This window comes from Bison bison, unplaced genomic scaffold, assembly GCF_000754665.1.
Source record: "Bison bison bison isolate TAMUID 2011002044 unplaced genomic scaffold, Bison_UMD1.0 scf7180017864118, whole genome shotgun sequence".
Lineage (NCBI taxonomy): Eukaryota > Metazoa > Chordata > Mammalia > Artiodactyla > Bovidae > Bison > Bison bison.
This window is the reverse complement of record NW_011494690.1, coordinates 1411204-1431221: the sequence shown is the minus strand read 5'-3', so window position 1 is coordinate 1431221 and position 20018 is coordinate 1411204. Positions and strand designations below refer to the sequence as shown.

The 20018-nt window shown below is 40.8% G+C and overlaps 2 protein-coding genes across 2 annotated transcripts in view; one reads left to right on the top strand and one right to left on the bottom strand.

Moving 5' to 3' along the window:
• The window catches only part of SCG3 (secretogranin III), a 37873-nt gene extending 33028 nt beyond the window's left edge, over positions 1–4845 (top strand). The window contains exon 12 of the mRNA XM_010839487.1: positions 4248–4845. Coding sequence (XP_010837789.1) covers positions 4248–4366 — 119 coding nt within the window. The 3' untranslated portion in view covers positions 4367–4845. The remainder of the gene's footprint in view (positions 1–4247) is intronic.
• A 4220-nt stretch (positions 4846–9065) lies between these two features.
• On the bottom strand, positions 9066–11711 carry LYSMD2 (LysM, putative peptidoglycan-binding, domain containing 2). Its single transcript, XM_010839485.1, has 2 exons — positions 11277–11711; positions 9066–10057 (listed from the first exon to the last, which is right to left on the bottom strand). The coding sequence occupies exons 1-2, from the start codon at positions 11603–11605 to the stop codon at positions 10015–10017; spliced, it is 372 nt and encodes a 123-aa protein (XP_010837787.1). The 5' UTR covers positions 11606–11711; the 3' UTR covers positions 9066–10014.
• Between the last annotated feature and the right edge of the window lie 8307 nt (positions 11712–20018).

The following is a 20018-nucleotide window of genomic DNA, read 5'->3' as shown; positions in this document are numbered from 1 at the left end:
TTAAATCCTTTCAAGCAAAGGCATTTTCTTTTCCATTTTGTTATGAAAAAATGTCAAACAGAAGCAGAGAAAATAGTATAATAAATCCCCACAGACCCATCACCCACCTTTAGTAATTATCAACATTTTGTCCATCTTCTTTTGTCTACCCCCCCCCTTTTCTTGAAGTATCTTAAACCTTTCCTGGGCTCCTATTGTGTGCACCCTGCAGTCACAAAGGCAGTCACTCACTCACTTAAAACAAATCACAGAACCAGACTCTGTTCTGAGTGCCAGAAATATGAAGGACCATAAGATGCAGCACCCCCCACCCCCTGCCAAATGACTCACACCATCAAAAAGCTCTGGTGGGCCTCGCTCAGGACTAACATGATAAGCATGGTGGTGAAGAGATAAGAGGAGAGGGCACATCTCTTTACACTGGGAGAAAGGGCTGCAGGAAAGCCTGTGCTGAAAAGGCAAGGAAGAATTTTTGAGTGAGGAGAGATGGAGGCCGAGGGAACACTGAGCACAAAGACATAAATGGACAAAAGAGAGTGATGCATTCTGGGAACTGGAGCCATTCATTTTCCCAGGAGCACTGGGGTGCTCTGTTGGGAGGACCTGCAGACAGAGCCAGGGAGATGGACAGCGTCCAAGTCAGGAAAAGGCTTGTGCACCCTGCAAAGGAGGTTAATTTTAGCCAGAGGAGACTAAATCAGGGCTTAATTAGGTTAACGACTGAGAAGTCTTTCTGGCAGCAGTGTGGTTACAGATTGAAAAAATAAAACCTCAGAAACCAGGCAAGAGATAGGAGGCAAGGATTTGGAGCAGGTAGGATGGGACTTAAACCAAGGTGAGGGCAGGGGGAGAAAGAAGAAAGGAGAAACTCCAGAGCCACATGGAGAGAGGATTCTAGTATGATTTCCAGGAGTCTAGCCAGAGTAGCTGATGCTTTTCAAATGAGAGGAGCAGGGCTTTTCAAACTTGAAAATGCATTCACATCACCTGCCAGATCTCCTAATGCCCACAGGACCACTAACTCAAGCTCAAGGGGCAGGACCCAGGCATCAGTATTTTTTAAGCTCCCATAATTCCACTGTACAACCAAGCTTGAGAACCAATGAGACAGAACACAGTGGGAACAAGAGGTGTTTTCAGCACTCCTTTAGCCTGTGATCATACAAGTCGAGCAAGGTGGAAATTATTATCAGGCCTTTACACATATTTTATTTCATTTGGTTCAAAATGATATGAATTAGCCAGCTGTCATTTCCATTAAAAGTCACATGAACCATATTTCACCAATCTGTCACTGATTGAAAAATGCACCATTGCTTCATGTACCACTTGAGAAGAAAAATTATAACATGCCATTAATAATGGCAAAGACTTTAAAATTATTTTTATAAAGTTTATCTTAGCATCAGTATAATACAGTATGTACTAAAATGCATTCAGTATGTACCAAAATTCAGTGTAAATTGTACACACCAACCATAGTATTTATGTTCTTTCTTTCACTGATTAACACATAAATCTGACTTCTGGTCATAACCGGCAACATCCTGCAATTCAATCTTTCTGTTCTAGAAATGACCAACTAGTAAAGCATGGAACGCTGGTGCTTGCATATTGGAGGCTTTATGAATAAACTTCAGAATGATAGTGTTGGGTCTGGGCTTCCTTCTGCCTCTAGGAAGTGAGGGAGACATGCATTTCACCCTTCTCAAGGCAGAAACAGTGAGCTCTTCCTCCACTACATTTATATGTGCTCTGCCTGGTCTGGGTCATCTCTCAAAGCCTGTGGAGACTCAGTTCCTAGAGCCATACAGTGGCTGGGACACTGTGAACAGGAAATCTTACCATTGGTTCTGACCTTCCTTACCCTCTGCAGATGCCCTTTGCTTGACAGGGGCCTGGGGTGACCTGAATCTACTTGCCAAACTCAGGAAAGGGAGGGCCACACGATGTGACAATGAGGAGAATAATGAAATCTTAAGCAGGCTTAAAAAGAAAGTCTGTACTTTTCAAAAAGCGAATAATAGCCCTTATCCTTTTTGAGTCTTAACAACCTTAAAACCTTTTTAAGTTAGCAAGGTAGCTACTCCTGGTGCCCTCTAACCGCCAGCTAGGGCAGAACTGGGAGCGGCTCCGACAGCCTTTCCTCTGCACCATGCTGGTTTTCCACCCCATTTTCACACGGTGACAGCCATGTTATAAAGAAGAGTTTTTTCCATTTTTCCATTTCAAAAGAAAGCAAAATATTTTCCTGTTTGTCTATTCAAATCATCTGTTCACAGATGTTTTGGGGGAGTTTGCCTTTTGTCCCACTAAAGATACTGACCCAGAACCAGTTCTGAAAAGCCAGTGTTATAAATAATTTGAACCAGTGCCTCTTGGTGCCCTGTGAGTCCGTCAGGAAGCCACTTGAGAGGTGCGCACAAAATATACACTCAGCCTGATTCTGTAACTTGTGCCTGAGAGAATGGAAAGTCAAAACTGAAACAAAACACTTATTGAATGTCCTGCACGTGTTAGATGCTTCACATTCAGTACTTCAAGGCCATAGAACGATCAAAGCAGTGACTACAGACAGACCTGAATTCAGAACCTGATTCTATCATAACCTGAGCAAGTGACTTACCTCCTCTGTCCCATCTGTTCATCTCTGAAATGGGGACACTAACGCTTTCCTCGTGGGGTTTTGTGAGGAGCAAATAAGATGCGGTTGTAAAATGCTCGGTGCTGCTAGTTGTCTCTTCAGTCGTCATGGCCGTGTTCAAACCAAAAGGAGCAAATGCCCTCCTAACAACCTCTCTCTGCACCTCAGCTCCCCTTGATATGATAAACACCTGATCCTTGTAAAGGGGTCCTTCTGGTCTGGTTTTCCTTTCATGCAGAGGCTTAAAGATGCCTGGGTGACCCAGGTTCAGCTTCTAGTCAGGCTAGCTAAAGGTGGCCATGGAATGCTCAGAGCTTTTGTACCGCACCCTGCACCCCCCCACCGTCCTTTCTCTTCCCTTTACAAACTGACAGAAGGCAGACCTTTGTTCCAGGAGCTGCCAACAGCCAAGATGAATGGCATGGCACCCAAGAAACTCAGCCTCAGGCAGCTCATGGCCTGGGGGGTGTCGTGGAAGACCTACATGCCCAATCATGGGGGTCATGTGTCATTCGTTTTGATGCCTCCCTAGGATGTATTGTATGTAGCGATTTAAAATGATGTTTCTGAGGAATATCAATGTTCACTGTATAAATTGAGTGAAGGGAATTAGTTATTAATATAAGGTTAAATGTACCCTGTGATCACAACTGTGTTGAGATATACACTGAAAAGCTAAAAGGAAACAGAACAAAATATCCACTGAGGTTATCAATGATAATAGAATCCAGGTGATTTAAATACTAATTTAGTGTTTCTATATTTTCCCTATTTTAAAACAATAAGTATATAATACTTAAAGCATCAAGGGAAGATGTGGGGGTTTTTTTCCAAGCCTTCAGAAAGATGCCACCAGCAGCCTCCTTATTTGGTTGAGGATCTCTTTGTTTTTTGTGGATGGTTCAATGGTTTACATAAATTTTTTGTTTAAGTAGGACAGAGGAACCACAAAGAGGTTATGGTTTCGCTTTTCACTCCCTGCATACAATTCAAACAACATGAAAATCAAGGTAATTCTTAATATGGAAAAAAAAAGTGGGTTGTCATAGCAACATGGGCTTACCCAGTGTAACAAGTTGAAGAAGTCAGAGCACCTGGTTCTGATCATAACTTTTACTAGCTGTGTGACCTTGAATAAGGAACTTAAGCTTTAGGGTCTTGTTACCCACAGTGTGTTTCCTGGACCGGCAGCATCAACATCTCCTGAAACCTTGTTTAAAATGCAGAATATGGTCCCCTTCCCCTACTCAGGCCTACTGAATACAGATCTGCAAGTTCCCAAGAGCCCCAGGTGATTGATATAAACATTAAAGTTTGTGAAGCCCTGGTTTATGAACCTGTTCCCTTTCTGGTCAAATGAGGGCTATTCTCCCCACCTGAATGCCTCAAAACGTTGTGATGAAAAGCAGATGGGATAATAGAATGCATATAAACATGATTTGAAGCTGTAAACTACTGCAACAAGGCCAAGAACTAAAACGCCTTCCATTGTGAAAGATGGGCATGGTAACTGCGTTGCACAAAATGCTTCACCAATAGTAATCAGTGTAATGGATTGTGCTTTCCTGATCTTTGCTCATGATACTCGAATGATATTTTCCAGATTATGACCTTTCAAAGATGAGGGACTTCATCAACCAACAAGCTGATGCTTATGTGGAGAAAGGCATCCTTGATAAAGAAGAAGCCGATGCTATTAAGCGTATTTACAGTAGCCTGTAAAAATGGCAAACGACCCAGGAGTCTTTTAACTGTTTCAGAAAATGTAGTGTAGTTTAAAACACTTCTAATTCTGTGATTAAAGTTATTTTGACCCAACGATTATTAGAAAGTGCTGAGTTTACAGTAGTTACTCTTAAAAGTGGTTAAAACAATAGCTTTCTTGCCGTAAATACTATCTGAAAAGTAAAGTTGTATGTAAGCTGAGAGTTTGTATATAGAATTCTTATTTCCTTATAGATTTACATTTTATAACCAGATATATGTTGCTTTGGAAAAGCCTGTAATGGAGTGAACTTAAAGCTGAACCCTCATTCCACTGTGTCACACATACAAATACCCCCCTTGAAGAATTGGGGGGCTGTTTTCGAGGCATGCTGGGTACCAAAGCACCTCATAGACTATCTGTTACAAGATGTCACTTCTGTACCTCTTCCACTTGGGGAGCTGAAATAAATTCACATTTCCTCGAAGCCTCTAGAGCTTAACGTGTAGCTATCAGCTTTTTTGGCTACGCCTGCTGGCTCTTTATCAGGCCCAATGGCACAAAAAGGAACCTGAAAAATAGGCATAGGATTTGCTGGATTTATTAACCATTCCTCCCCACTCTCAACATTTCCTATTAGTGGGATTTCAGAAATTGAGTTTTTCTCTTAAGAGGGATACCAAACTATGTACTCTCCAAGAAGACAAATGAGGTCATAAAATACTACATAAAGCAAGGTAAAAATTGATGCCAGACTCAAGTTATCCAAACTGAATTTGATCCAAGCCAAGGTTTCTCAACAGAGAGCAAGAGGACCAGGGAGTGGGGTAGATAGATGTGTGTTCTTGACTCTTAGCAACCCCATGGACTGTAGCCTGCCAGACTCCTCTGTCCATGGAATTTTCCAGACAAGAATACTGGAGCGGGTTGCTATTTCCTCCTTTAGGGAATCTTCCTGACCCAGGGATGGAACCCACCTCTCTTGCATCTCCTGCATTGGCAGGCAGATTCTTTACCACTAGCGCCACCTGGGAAGCTTGGAAGGGTAAATATAAAAATAAAAATCATTCCCTTCCTTTGGGGGACCATGGACACATGTATATGTACGGCTGGGCCCCTTTGATAGTCCACCTGAAACTATCACAACATTGTTAATCAGCTACACTCCAATATAAAATAAAAAGTTTTTTTTAAAAAATCATTTCCTTCCCTGTGAACCAAAGCTTGTAGATGAGCTTCCCTGGAGGATAAGGTTAACGAATGTTAGATCCTTGCAACCCCTCTTCCTCAACCACCACCACAGACACAGTCAAGAAACAACACACAGTGATGCTTCCTCCTGAAGTGTTAATGCTTTGAATTAACAAACCAAAGAATGCTTTGAAAATGTATTATTTGGTATAAATTAATTATATATTTTCTATATATTTCAGTTGAAAATCATAAAAATAACATAATGCTTTGTATATCGGCTATCTTACTTCAGATGGCTTCTGCTACCTGTCTTGAACACCCCTACCTCATATTCAGTTTTTGGTGAGGAATGGGGGACATACAGAGAAGCTACAAATGGTGTTTTCACAGGGAGGAGACCACTGCTGCTTCTCCCCACCTTCTCTAGAGTTGCAAAAACAAAAACCACAGCCTGACACACAGAGAAACAAAACTCATAATGTTTTAGAAAAGCCAGTGCCCATTGGTGAATAGTGAGAAGGAACTAAAACATCTTTGCCTGAACTACCCTTGCCAAAGCACAATGAGTCAGATCATGTGAATGACTCATCTTTGATAAATGACTCGATTTCACCATGGCCTGTAGTCCAAAAATGCTGCTTCTACATTAGAGAGAATTAACTGATTGTGACCCAAGCATTTTCTCCGTTCACTTGTCTAATAGTTTACCTAAATATCTATGCAGTATTTTTAAAATAAGGTATTTACTAGGGGAGTTCATTGTAGCTTTCAGAGCACACTGACATTCATTAGCTCCTATTGATAAACAAGACAGAAGGAAATGGTCAGTCCTGTTTTATACATGAGGAAACTGGTTCACAGAAAGGGCACTGGACATACCCAAACTCTGATGGCCAAGAAATGATAAAGCCGGAATTAGAACCCAGATTCTTGTCTCGGTTCCTCCTCCACAGTGCTTCTGTGTGCAAGGCAGTGACTAAAGGACTCTAGTCCAGCACAGTTTGACCGTGGCCTCGGTGAATTCAGTTTTCAGTATCTTGAAGATGAGGGAAGAGATGTTTTGGCTAGAAATTGCTAAGAGAGACCTTAGGCAAAAATAAAACACTCAGAAAAATGTTCCTGAGATCGTGCCCTTCATTTCCAAATTGTCTTCTGGATGGCATTTTTGGATTTGCATCTTTTGGATTACTCTCAAATTTCATATTATTTTATCATAAAAACTCTTTACATTAAAACTAATTCCTGGACTTTTTTTTTAAAGAGGCCTTGACCTTTCCTTATATACATGACTGTTTCCCTTTCTAATTTTTTTTTCTTTTACTTTTCTGCTTTCTCAACTCCCTGTCTATACTGCAGGTAGTAGTGGCTACAAGAAAATAGCAAAGCATGATCAAGAGATAACCATATAGCAAAAATAATAATAATGTGAGAAAAAATGAGCAGTTATCATGAGAAAAAGCATGAGAAAAAATTAGGGGACGAAACCCAAAATACAAGGGATTACGTACATTATGAACAAGCGAGAAATTTAAGACAAGGGCAAACAGCTGCTTTCCATTCATGCCCCTGTTCAGTTCAGTTGCTCAGTCGTGTCTGACTCTGCGACCCCTGGATGGCAGCATGCCAGGCTTCCCTGTCCATCACCAATTCCCCAAGCTTGCTCAAACTCATCCTCTGTCCTCTGTCCTCTGTCCTCTGTCCTCATCCTCATCCAACAATCTCATCCTCTGTCATTCCCTTCTCCTCCTGCCTTCAATCTTTCCCAGCATCAGGGGCTTTTCAAATGAGTCAGTTCTTCGCATCAGGTGGCCAAAATATTGGAGTTTTAGCTTCAACATGAGTCCTTCCAATGAATATTCAGGAATGATCTCCTTTAGGATGGACTGGTTGAATCTCCTTGCAGTCCAAGGGACTCTCAAGAGTCTTCTCCAATACCACAGTTCAAAAGCATCAATTCTTCAGCACTCAGCTTTCTTTATAGTCCAACTCTCACATCCACACATGACTCCTGGAAAAACCATAGCTTTGACTAGACAGACCTTTGTTGGCAAAGTAATGTCTCTGCTTTTTAATATGCTGTCTAGGTTGGTCATAGCTTTTCTTCCAAGGAGCAAGCATCTTTTAATTTCATGGCTACAGTCACCATCTGCAGTGATTTTGGAGCCCCCCCAAAATAAAGTCTGACACTGTTTCCCATCCATTTGACATAAAGTGATGGGATCAGATGCCATGATCTTAACTTTCTGAATGTTGAGCTTTAAGCCAACTTTTTCACTCTCCTCTTTCACTTTCATCAGGAGGCTCTTTAGTTCTTCACTTTCTGCCATAAGGGTGGTGTCATCTGCATATCTGAGGTTATTGATAATTCTCCCGGCAGTCTTGATTCCAGCTTGTGCTTCATCCAGTCCAGCATTTCTCATGATGTACTCTGAATATAAATTAAATAAGCAGGGTGACAATATACCCTGTTGGTCAGCCTTAAGGGGTGAGTCTGTGCAATTCTGGTACCGCACGTTCTATTGCACTAACCCCAAGGGCACTTGTTTCCATTTTCGTGGAACACCTGGAGGAGCCAGATGGAGAAGAAAATGAGCAAAGAGAAAAGAGGGAGGAGGGAAAAAAGGTCCTTGCTGCCTCACAGAAAGAAGAAAGAAGACTCCTTTTAGGAGGGATAAATACAAGGACTTCTTGTGGAAGCTGAAAGATTTATTTAACCTGATTCCTGAATAGACATTGAAATAAAAAAATATTTAATTATATGGAATATTACTCAGCCACATGAAGGAACAAAACTGAGTCAGCTGTAGTGAGATGGATGAACCTAGAGTTCTGTCATACACAGTGAAGTAAGTCAGAAAGAGAAAAACAAGTATCATATATTAGGGCATATATGTGGAATCTAGAAAGATGGTACAGATGAACGTACGTGCAGGGCAGGAATAGAGGCGCAGACATAGAGAATGGGTGTGTGGACCCGGGAGTAGTGGAAGGGGAGAGCCAGGCAAACTGGGAGATTAGGATTGACATATATACACACACTACCATATGTAAGATAGATAAGGAGTGGGAACCTGCTGCGTAGCACAGGGAGCTGAGCTCGGTGCTTTGTGATACTGACCTAGAGGGGTAAGATGGGGAGATGAGTAGGAGGCAGACCCAAGAGAGAGGGGATATATGTACATATATCACTGATTTATTTCATTGTACAGCAGAAACTGATACAACACTGTAAAGCAATCATACTCCAATAAAAAATATTTCATTATAAATAATGCATTGCTTAAAGTTTACTGCTGTAACTCGTACACATATAAAAGACAAATTATGTGACTAAAAAGCTAACTAAGTCCTTAGTCCTTCAAATGAGCAACAGTGACTGCAACATTCTATAACATGACTTATCAATGAAATTTAAGCTAGAATTTACCAGTGTGTCTAGTCATGGTGTTGTTTACTTCTTTGATATATCCCATGTTTTCACTATATCTGAAACACAAGTCAGATATTACTTAGATGCAAAAGTTACTGGTAATTGCAATTTATTTGCTTTTAGATTTTTGAAACCTTTTCCAAAATTGTGATTATAACAATAAAGATCATTAGAGAAGCTGTCACCATTTAAAACTGTAATTTAAAAATCTAGTATTCCCATTTGTTGGAAAAAACTGAAGACGCAATTATGAAAACATAGTTTATTTTCTCATTCAGGCTTCTGTAGTTTATTTTTACAAAATAGCAGACAAAATTTGCTTTATAGTCATACATATGGAAATATATATATATATAGCACTTAAGTTATAAACACATAGCAAAATCAGCATCACTTAAACAGCAACCATGTTTTTCACATAATTAGGATTTCTCAGGAGATAAACATTGTTTCAGCTTGAATATGTAAATAGTCTTTGAGGCTTTATGTCAGCTAGTATTTACAAAAGCTAGTCTAAAAACTACCACCACCTGCAAAAGTGATGAGCATTAAGACACAGTTTTGCTATCATGCCATAATAAAGACTGAAAATCATAGAAAGCCTGAGGAAACTAGTGACTTCATTGCAACTGCCGTAGCTGGAACTAATTAATTGTGATTTAAAGATGTATGCTGCTGCTGCTACTGCTGCTAAGTCGCTTCAGTCGTGTCCAACTCTATGCAACCCCATAGACGGCAGCCCACCAGGCTCCCCCGTCCCTGGGATTCTCCAGGCAAGAACGCTGAAGTGGGTTGCCATTTCCTTCTCTAATGCATGAAAGTGAAAAGTGAAAGTGAAGTTGCTCAGTCGTGTCCGACTCTTAGCAACCCCAGGGACTGCAGCCTACCAGGCTCCTCCGTCCATGGGATTTTCCAGGCAAGAGTACTGGAGTGGGGTGCCATTGCTATGAGAATCCAAAAGGATGCTTTTGAATCATCTGTTGTTGGTTTCTTTATGATCCAGCCATCTCTTAACCAGGTTAGATTATGCCCCCTGATCATCTAACTGTGATAAAGGGAAGCTGTATAGAGACCTTCTTCATCTCTGAAAAAAAAAGAAACACAGCATAAATCAGTGTTTAAAAATTGTACTCAGAAAATACATATATTCATTGTACAACTTAATATCCAGGGTAGGAGTTATATCAATTTATAACATCATGCATGCCTTGAAAGTTGTACAAAATGCAAACACTAAGGTATACTTCATTGTCCTCATTTTACTGCTGTCTCAGTTATTGGAATAAAGAATAGTATTTATCATATATTTGTATTTGTTTATACTATATAAATTTATATTAAATTATAAGTTAATTAAACTCACATTTATATTTGTTTGTATCTTTAATAGTCTACCTCTTTGTCAAAAGGATTTGAGGTACCTACAACAAAAGGCATATATATATAATAAGATGGGTAAAACAGAAATTAAAAATCAGGACTATGGAAAGCAGGATAAAATATATTAAGGGCTTCCCAGGTGGCTCAGTGGTAAAGAATCCACCTGCCAAGCAGGTGACTCGGGTTCAATCCATGGGTCAGAAAGATCGCTTGGAGAAGGAAATGGCAACCCACTCCAGTATTCTTGCCTGGGAAATCCATGGACAGAGGAGCCTGGTAGGCTACAGTCCATGGGGTCACAAAGAGTCGGACATGACTGAGCAACTAAATAACAACAAAATACATTAACCATCAGCAATGGTTAGTTGAACTGAGGACCAGTTTTGGCTGCAAGCTTTCTGGTAGCCAGGGCAAAAAAGAAAACACAGTAAGTTGTGTCATTCTAGGAATCATAAAGGAAGAAGGAAATCGATTCTATAAGAGAAAGTTTTGCCTTAGTACCAAATTAAAGAATAAAGGGAAAAGTTCACATGAGACCTTATTTAGGAAACATCTGGTAACCAATATAGACAATGTCCTTGACAAGTTTCATAAAGAACAGCATTTTACAAGCATTCTCTAGGACACTGGTTCCTCTGATGGTATCAACTAGAGGTCTACTTGGACACTCTCCAGAATTGCTTAGCTGGATAGTTATGCTATTAAAGCAAAGAAGTAAATTTTTTATAAGTACCACAAATAAAAGCACTGCAACAGACAATGCTTTATATAGAATGCAGTAGCTCTGTTTACACTTTATACATTAAAAATGCTTTTCTAGCATTAAAATCTAGTTTTAAAGGCAAAAAAAGACAAGTTGACCAAGCAAGGACATCTTGAGAGGAATTTACTCAGCCTCTGACATTTTTCCAGGGTATGTTTACCTGCTCTCTCCTTTCAGTTTCTTGGCTGCCTGTGTTGATAACTTAATCTGCAAGTCCAGCCTCTGCAGAAAATCTCTGGCTGATACTTCCTCAGGCTGCATGGGCTGAACATCCAATTCTTGAGGGCTGAGAGGAGAGACGTCTTCCCCAGCTGCTACCAGCTCCTCTTCATGAGAAAAACTATCAACAGTTTCATTTTCTGGAGAATCTACTGAGTTAAGTCCATTAAACAGCAAAGGCTTCTCTGATATAACTGGGATGTTCAAAGTTTTCTTCAGAAATATACAATCATTGGTAAACAGTTTATTTGCCCTTTTAATTTGTTCCATCTAAAATGTTTAAAAAAAAACAGTTACATATAAATAAATCCAAAAGTAGGGCTTATTACACAACATAAGCTAAAAATACTCATGAGCAAAATATGCTTTCTCTGGATTTGAGATTCTTGATTCCCAGACACCCCCAGTTATTTCAAGAGATGCCAGAAAATTCTCTTTCACAATTTTATAAGAAGAAAGACTAACTTTTCCCCAGTTGTATTATTTCCCCTCTAAGGCAGCTTTTACCAAGCAACTTAAATCCCTGAAGTTAAAAAATGTAGAATATTTAGCAATTATTTAATACATTTCAATCATATTTTAACATTTCTATTATCTGATTTAAACAAACTACACAGTGCAGTGATTTTCTTTATGGAGTGCTTCCCATCTCTAGAATTGTGTTTGGTAAATTTAATGGACACAGAAGGTGGTAAAGGAAGAAAGTACAAAAATTAGGAAGAATTGTGTAGGCTGGGACTGCCGTCATTAAGGCCTCACGGAGAAGGTGGGGGTTCTGATTTTGACTCTTTTGACTTTAGATGGGGGCTTGAAGAATGGGTAGAAGTGGGACAGGTAAGGAAAGAGGTAGGGAGCTCTTTACATGGAGTATCTTATTTTTCTCTACCTTATGGATTAGGTACTTGAAAATCCACTTTACAAATAAAAGAAACAAAATAAGGAGATTATATGCCATGGAATCATCATGCAATGGGGAGATGCAGAAGCCAGAATTTTATACAGGTTTCAAAACTTCAAACTCTTTCACAGCCTGTGAATTCCTCCAAACCAAAGAAATGGAGATGTAAGGTAGGGATGAAAGGGGAAATGGAATTTGTATGTGTTACCTCATTTAACCTTCCTAACAGTTCTGCAATATTATCTCTTTTACAAATGGGGAAAGGGAGACTCAAGAGATTGAAGTGGCATGCCTAGGTCCCCAAATGCAGGTAGGTGCAGACAGCATCCTCGGCTGTGCTGGTGCAGAACTGTCAGGGAAGCACCTGCTTAGGTTCATCACACCACACTATCATGCATCTGCAGGCTTCTCCAGCCAACTAGCCTGCGAACTTGCACCATGCTAGTAGGCTCTTTGCATGCACTACACCATCTGATCTTGTGAGATATGTCAACAAGACAGCTTGGAATAATAGCTAAGCACACAGGCTTGGGGATGTGAAAGATCTGGTTTCAAATCCAGCTTCACCAACACAAACTGAACATAAATTTGTTACTTCTCTCATTATGCCTATTTCCTCGTGTATAAAACAGGTATCATCTACCCTTCACAGGGTAGTTGGAGGGATTAAATGGGAGTTTATATGTAAATATGCATACAGGATAGAGACACAGATGTAAAGACACAGATGTGAAAGGGAGAGACAATTCAGCAGTAAATGGTACTTACTTTCCATTCTCCTATGAAGAAATTAAGGCACAAGAGATGACTGATCTGACCAAGTGTACATGGTTCTGTATAAGCCAGAATTTCTGTCTGACTCTGAAGTCCATACAACACCAAGATTAAAGTACATGACTAATGGAATCCAATTCTGGGATCCTTTAATGCCAAATCGATTGAGTGAAAGAATTAGATTTCTACTTCAAAGCGCCTGAAAAAATAAGTCAAATAAAATACACCCTGTTCCTCCTGCTTTCTAACTATAAGCTGAATCCACAAAATAGCACATTCAATGCTATCTTTTATTTTTTGTGTAGGATGGTCGTTTATGTTCTAGTTTCTAGTTAAAGGAGAGAAGGCAAGGGTGAGAAAGAACATATGCAGATACATTTTAGAGACAAAATTAAAATCTCAAAATTATTAAGTGTCTCTGGTCTAGTTTAGGCTTAGATTTGAGGCACTTTAAGAACTTGAAAATGTGTCCAGAGCAGGTTCAGGTATATCCTAGTCTGCCTTTAGGGCCTCTTGTTTTCACCACGTCCTCCATCTCTCTTAGTACAAGGGCTTCCGAGGACACTGAGCCCTCTCCTGGCTCCAAGGTGAACACATGACTCATTCCTGCCCTTTGAAGCATCACGGTGCCCAAGCTGTCCTGACAGGTCACAGTCCCACCTCAGAACAATTCAGAGATGCAAGGAGACTTCTGTTGGGTCCGGGAAGTGAAGGACTTCTATTTTTCCTTCGAGAAAGAGATGGGTCTGGAGCTGCTGGCAGCCATCCTTTACCACAAGGAACTTAACTACAAGGTCACCTTGGAGGAGATCCATTAGAGTGCTGAACCAAAGCCTGAAGCCCAAATACCCCCATGCCCTTCAGTTCCAGTAATAAGCCAGTAAATGCCACATTTTGGGGTTTGTTTTTTTTTGTTTGTTTTTTTTTGCTTAGTTCAATTTGAGTTTTCTGTCACTTATAAATGCAAGAACCTCATTGATACAGCACCCATTGAAATACTTATTGGCAGAGGCCTACAATTGCTAATAGTCACTGTGATCTGGAAATAATGATGGAAGGCAGAAACAGCTGGGAACACCAGGATCTGGTTGTTGAGTATGGGCTGGGAACATCAACCATAAACTGTGAATTCCCTCAGGACAAGACCTGTTATTTCTACAGCTTCCCAGGTCGAGCAAAGATATATACACTAAGTGCTTAGGATGGATGGATTAATAATTAACATAGATCAGAGAAATTGGAGGACGAAATGGCAACCCACTCCCATATTCTTGCCTAGAGAATTCCATGGGCAGAGGAGCCTCGTGGGTTAGTCCATGGGGTCACAAAAAGTTGGACATGACTAACCATGCACGCACGTGTGCAGAGAAATAGGCCTAAAAGATGAACCCAGAGAAGTAACCAGAAAGCAGTAGTAAGTTACCTATTGTGTTGGTTTTTCTTCCTTTAAACCCACCCTCAGCTTCCAATCCATACCCCAGTCTTCTTGAGCCTGTTCTGACCCCAGGAGGCTGACCTCATCAGAACTGCACTTCCCAAGGCCCCTTGTTCTTAGAATTCCAGTCGGTGTTCCAAAAGAAGGCCACCAGCAGCATGGCCACACCTTGACTCCCATACCTGCATCCCTCTGTGGTAGAGTTCCTGCCTGGAGCCCCGTTGTCCACTCCTCCCACTCTCCTCAGTTTCGGGTACCACACTCCTTCCCCCGGCCCTCAGGCCTAGGAGTAATGTCTCCCTGCTGTTGCTCGTCTTTACCATCCCTTAATCCTATTCCCACTTCTACAAATGTCTCTGCATTAAACCCTCAAGGGCCACACCTTGGAGTACGCTAGCTGTGGTCTTTGGGGACTCTGATACATCTATCACTTAGAGCAAGAAAGGCCATCATAGCCAGGCAAGGGGCTTATGACAGGAAGCACAAGACAAGAGACTGAGTCCACAGCTGGGTAAAGCCAGGGAGTCCCCAGGGAGTGAGGGCTGGGCCCCCAGCTCTCGTGCATGCCACTGTACCATTGATGCAATAATAGAACTGCCTCTTTTAACAAGTCTATGAGCTTCTCCAGGTCAGGGACTGCTTCACCTCCATTTCAGCATTGCCAGCAAGTATTTAAGTTATATGTTGAGTCTGATGATCTAGATTCTAAGATGACACACAGATGCCAGCATCAAGAACATCAGCAACATCCACAGTTGGCATCAAGGTGGGAACCAATCTAAGGACGGGCAGATTTGAAACTGAAGGTGAAAACAGATAAATGAGGTTAATATAAGGTTGCAAGCAGAAACAAGGGCCCTGGCTTTACCATTTTCTAATCATTCCCTATGTCTGTTTTCTTTTCTGTAAATTAAGGAAAATAATAGTACTTTATATAATATGATTATTATGACAATTAAATGGGTTAATTCATGTAAAACATTTACAACAATGCATGGCACACAGGAAGCACTTAAAAATGTTAGCAACTATCATTAAATTTGGTTAAAACTGAGAAAGCAACAAGGGCAGATCCTAACATGTATTCAGCAAATGAAAAGGAGGTAGGAATTTTCTCTCAATAAAAAATACTTCTCCCACAAAGTAAAAATATATAAAGAAAATTTCATATAAACAATCCCAGATGAATAACATGTTGTCACTGCCCCAAGGTAACAGCATTAAGTTTTTTTCTTTTTAAAAGCTGTTTAATTTGATCTTAACTTGTTCTTTTTTTACAAGTATAGGCTCCAAACTCTGTAACCAATAGTAAAGTTAGGGAATGAAACCAGCCATGCAAAAAGTCAGGGGAAACAAAAAAGGATTCTTGCCAGAGACAGTAGTTACAAGGCCCCAGCTGAAATTTCACAGCTGAAATGTAGAGAGTAAAGAGCAAGCTGTAGGCCACTCATATAATAAATAAAATTTGGATTTTATTTTAAATGTGATGGGAAGCCATTGGAGGGTGTGTGGAGGAAGTGAGCGGAATGATTTGAAGATCATCCCACTTTATGGAAAATGGATTGGTAAGAAAGAGGTGTTAGTTGAAACAGGAAGCCCAGTTATATAAGAAACTGCAGTAGCACAGACAAGGGATATAAATAATCCCAAACAGTGAAATATTTTAATTTGCTTTGGAATGTTTTATACTTTCATCTGAACTTAGATGGGTCTAAGGTTCTGGGAATTTCACCTCACATAAAACTAAGAAAAGTCACGATCCAATCCGAGAAGAGCTGAAAAACTCTACACCTTTCCCACCTGCCCTCCTTCAGTATTTCCAACTACCCAATGAGTGATGAAAATAGAAAGTGTGACCTTTTCAGAGTAATGCAGAACAACCCTTTGTTTCCTGAGGGCAGATGACTAGGAGGGGGAGATACAACAGCCAAATGTTTTCATTTTAAAAGTCTTTCCTAATCAGGACTGAGTAGCATGACTCAGTGAAATTTACCATCTGCTCACTAAGAAACAGATTATGGAATAATTGAGTAAGAGCTGACAGGACAGCCCCAAGGACCACTGTGGTAAAATCAGATGGAACAAATCTATCAACAACTTGTTTAAAATGACTCCCCTGTAAATACATGGTGCAAAGGTGAATTCACTCTGAATTCACAAAATGTCTCCTGAAAAGTGATCTCAGTAGCTGCTGTTGGGCCTGAACAAGAACTCTCCCCAAAGGCTATTTTGGATCAGCTTCATCAGGCCACCTACCTAACTGGAGATGCAATATTCAAAGCTTCTTTTTCTTCCTCTCCATTCATTTAAAAGAAAAAAAAAAAAAAAACCCTCCCAAACATTTCAGGATACATAATAAACATTTAACACAGCATTGTGTCATTTATGGAATATTTTCATATACACTCAACTCTCATTTGATTATTATTATCATTATAGGAAAACAAGACTTAAATGTTAAAGGATTCTCTCAAGATCATTTCCTAGTGAGTGCTGGATTCAACCTCCTCACCTGGCTGTCTCCTATTAAATTCTAAGGGTTAGTGATGATCAGACTTCTCCTTTGCCATGTGCTAATAAGGAAAAGAATTTCTTTCTTCTCCATGTTATCTCAGAATAATATATGAGATCCCATTTATGAAATGTCCAGAAAAGGCAAACCTAGAGATTAGACAGCAGACTCATGGTTATCTGGGATGACGGAAGGGAACAGGGAGTAAGGGATCCTTGCAAGGTAATGGCAATGTTCTAAAATTGGACTGTGGTCACGGCTGGAAGGCCAGAGGCAGATGGGCCCCCCAGAGTAAAGCAATTGGAGATTCATTCTCTATTGATGGAAACTCGAAGACAAGAATAGCAGGACAATAAAGGGGAGGAGGCTGGGTCCTGCTCAGACCACATATTTCTCGAAGTCAGGAGACTTCCCTGACCATACATGCGCAGAAAGGCTCCTTGGAGGCCAGAGGAGAATTCTGTCAAGGGATGTTCTACCCAGACACCTTTTGGGTAGAATGCATCCTGGCTAAGCGATGTGTGCAGACACATGGGTGGATCCTGAGATACACCAAATATGGACTGTGAACCAGGCAGATCAAAATGATTGGCCAAAGGAAAACTGGAGAAAAGGCCCCCAAAAATAATTCGAACTGCCACGAGGGCACAACTCAGGGACTCTCCCTCTGAATCTGCCCATGTGTCTATCCACACATACTGTACTCTTTTTTCCCTCCTAATAAATACTTTACTTGCCTCAGTACTTTCTGTCTCCGTGGAAATTCTTTTCTGCAAAGCCGAAGGGTCAGGGCCCTTGTCTCTGACCACTGGTCTAGTAGCTAAGATCTGGCGCCTTCACTGCCGTGACCCGGCCTCAATCTCTGACTGGGAACCTAAGCCCCACTCCGAGCCACTGCAGGCTAAGGCCACCCGAGATCAGCTGCACAACTCTTGAAAAATCCTTGAATTGTACACTTAAGATGGGTGAATTCTATAGTATATAAATTATACTTTGATAAAGTTGGTTTTAAATAAAAAAGGCATGAGAATCTATTAAACCCTAAAGCTACTAAGGGCTACCTTAGTACCATACCTCTTACAACAGGCAATACCATTTATTTATGGTTCTCTCCCCTTTGACCAGCAAAGTCAACAATTTCCAGTAACAGCAGAAGGGGCTAAAGTTCTAAACACAAAAGTTTACATACACTTACATTTCTAACTCACCGCACTTGTTCCCCCTAAAATGAAAATCATTTCACCTTTTCTCAGCAAGGTGATTTCTGATAGGAGAAGTGTGAAAAAGCAAGTGGGCTCAACAGCTCATTGGAAGACAAAGAGAAGACCCTAGGAATAAAACTGGACAGGAAGTGACTCTGGACACAGGGTGGGGGGTTGGCACAACTGTCTGGAGAGGGTAGAGGTCAGGGAAGTTGTGAGGGGGTAAACAAAAAAGACAAAGTGTGTGCAAATAATAGCTGCCCTTGCTGCCCCTCACTCACTTTCTAGTTATACACAGGGCTTCGAAACAAAAAGTTTCCAGCAGCCGCCCGATTGGTCAGTTCCCTTCACAGGCTTGCCCCCAATGAAAGGAACTGGCATCACCGAAGAAGCTGTAGCAAAATACAGAATACTGGGTTAGGGGAAGGGACTTAATGTCTCAGTGCAGATAAGCACAGCCCGGGAAATTCCAGCCCCAGCAAGTCTGTCTGAGATCTGAACTATATTTAATAGCTTCTCGATTCATCCCCGGTAGTTTCAGTTTCCCTCACTGAGGTCTTCCATGGACACAACATTTAAAATTGCAGCCACAGCCACCAGCCTAATCTCCTTTCCCTGCTTAATTTTTTTTTTTTTTCATTTTGCTTGTCAGTACCTGACATATAATATACTTTGTTTACTTACTGTCTCCACTGACTAAAATATAAGCTCCATGAGGATAAGAACTTTTAGTTATTCACTAGTGTATCACCAGAAAGGTAGAAGCTGGAGAAAAAAAAAAATTCTGATGAATTATAAACACTGTTGAGAAAGCGAAACAGGAAAGAGAGGAAGGGCACTGGGGTGAAGGAAGCTTGCAATTTGACATGGAGTGGCCTGGAAGGCCTCAAGGAGGAGATATTTAAACAAAGACTTGAAGACAGTGAGACAGCAGGTCACAAAGCCAATATCAGCCACATGATTTGCAGGTCCCAAGGTGGCTTAGCTGGTAAAGAATTCATCTGCAATGCAGGAAACATGGGTTCAATTCCTGCATTGGGAAGATCCCCTGGAGAAGGAAATGGCACTCCAGTATTCTTGCCTGGAGAATCCCATGGACTGAGAAGTCTGGCAGACCACAGTCCACAGAGTCTCGAAGAGTCTGACACGACTGAAGTGACTGAGCACACATGCACAAGGAAAGTGAAAATGTGGGGCCACTGTTAACAAATTATTAAACATTTAAAGACAGCAACAGCAGAGCATTAACTGCAGGATTCCTCTAAGCGTGGAGTTTATGTGACTGCACAGCTCCCCCAGCTATGACATGGCCCTGCACACAGCTATCAGGGAAAGTGCTCCCCACAGATGGATGGAACAGCAAGTTCAAAGATCCCAAGAAGGGACAGTGCATTTTGAATGAGAAAAGGGGCCATGCTTATAAAACAGGAACATTCCTGGGCTCCTTTACTGGATATTCTGATCCAGTAGGTTTGAGATAAGCTCTAAATCTCCAATTTCTCATCACCTACTCCTTTAAGCAATTTAATTTAAATACGATGTGGGTGATCTTGGCAATCAATATGAGAAACTTAACTAACTCAACTTCTTTCTGTTTAATTGAGGAATGAAAAACCTTTCTGCCTTTTTAACTTCCACATAAAACCAATTTTCAATGAATAAATCCAAACATCTGTAGTTAATAACTGCAATAATATCACTTCACTGTTATGGTGAGTATCTGCACTTTTACTAGTTCTGTATAACCAGTGGGAAGAGTCTCTAAACATTTCATCAACTGGAGTTCAAAGTCCAAAATAAATGAGAACCATTGGTACTCAACCAAGAGGGAGGGTTTCTCAGGGAATATGTCAATGAATTTT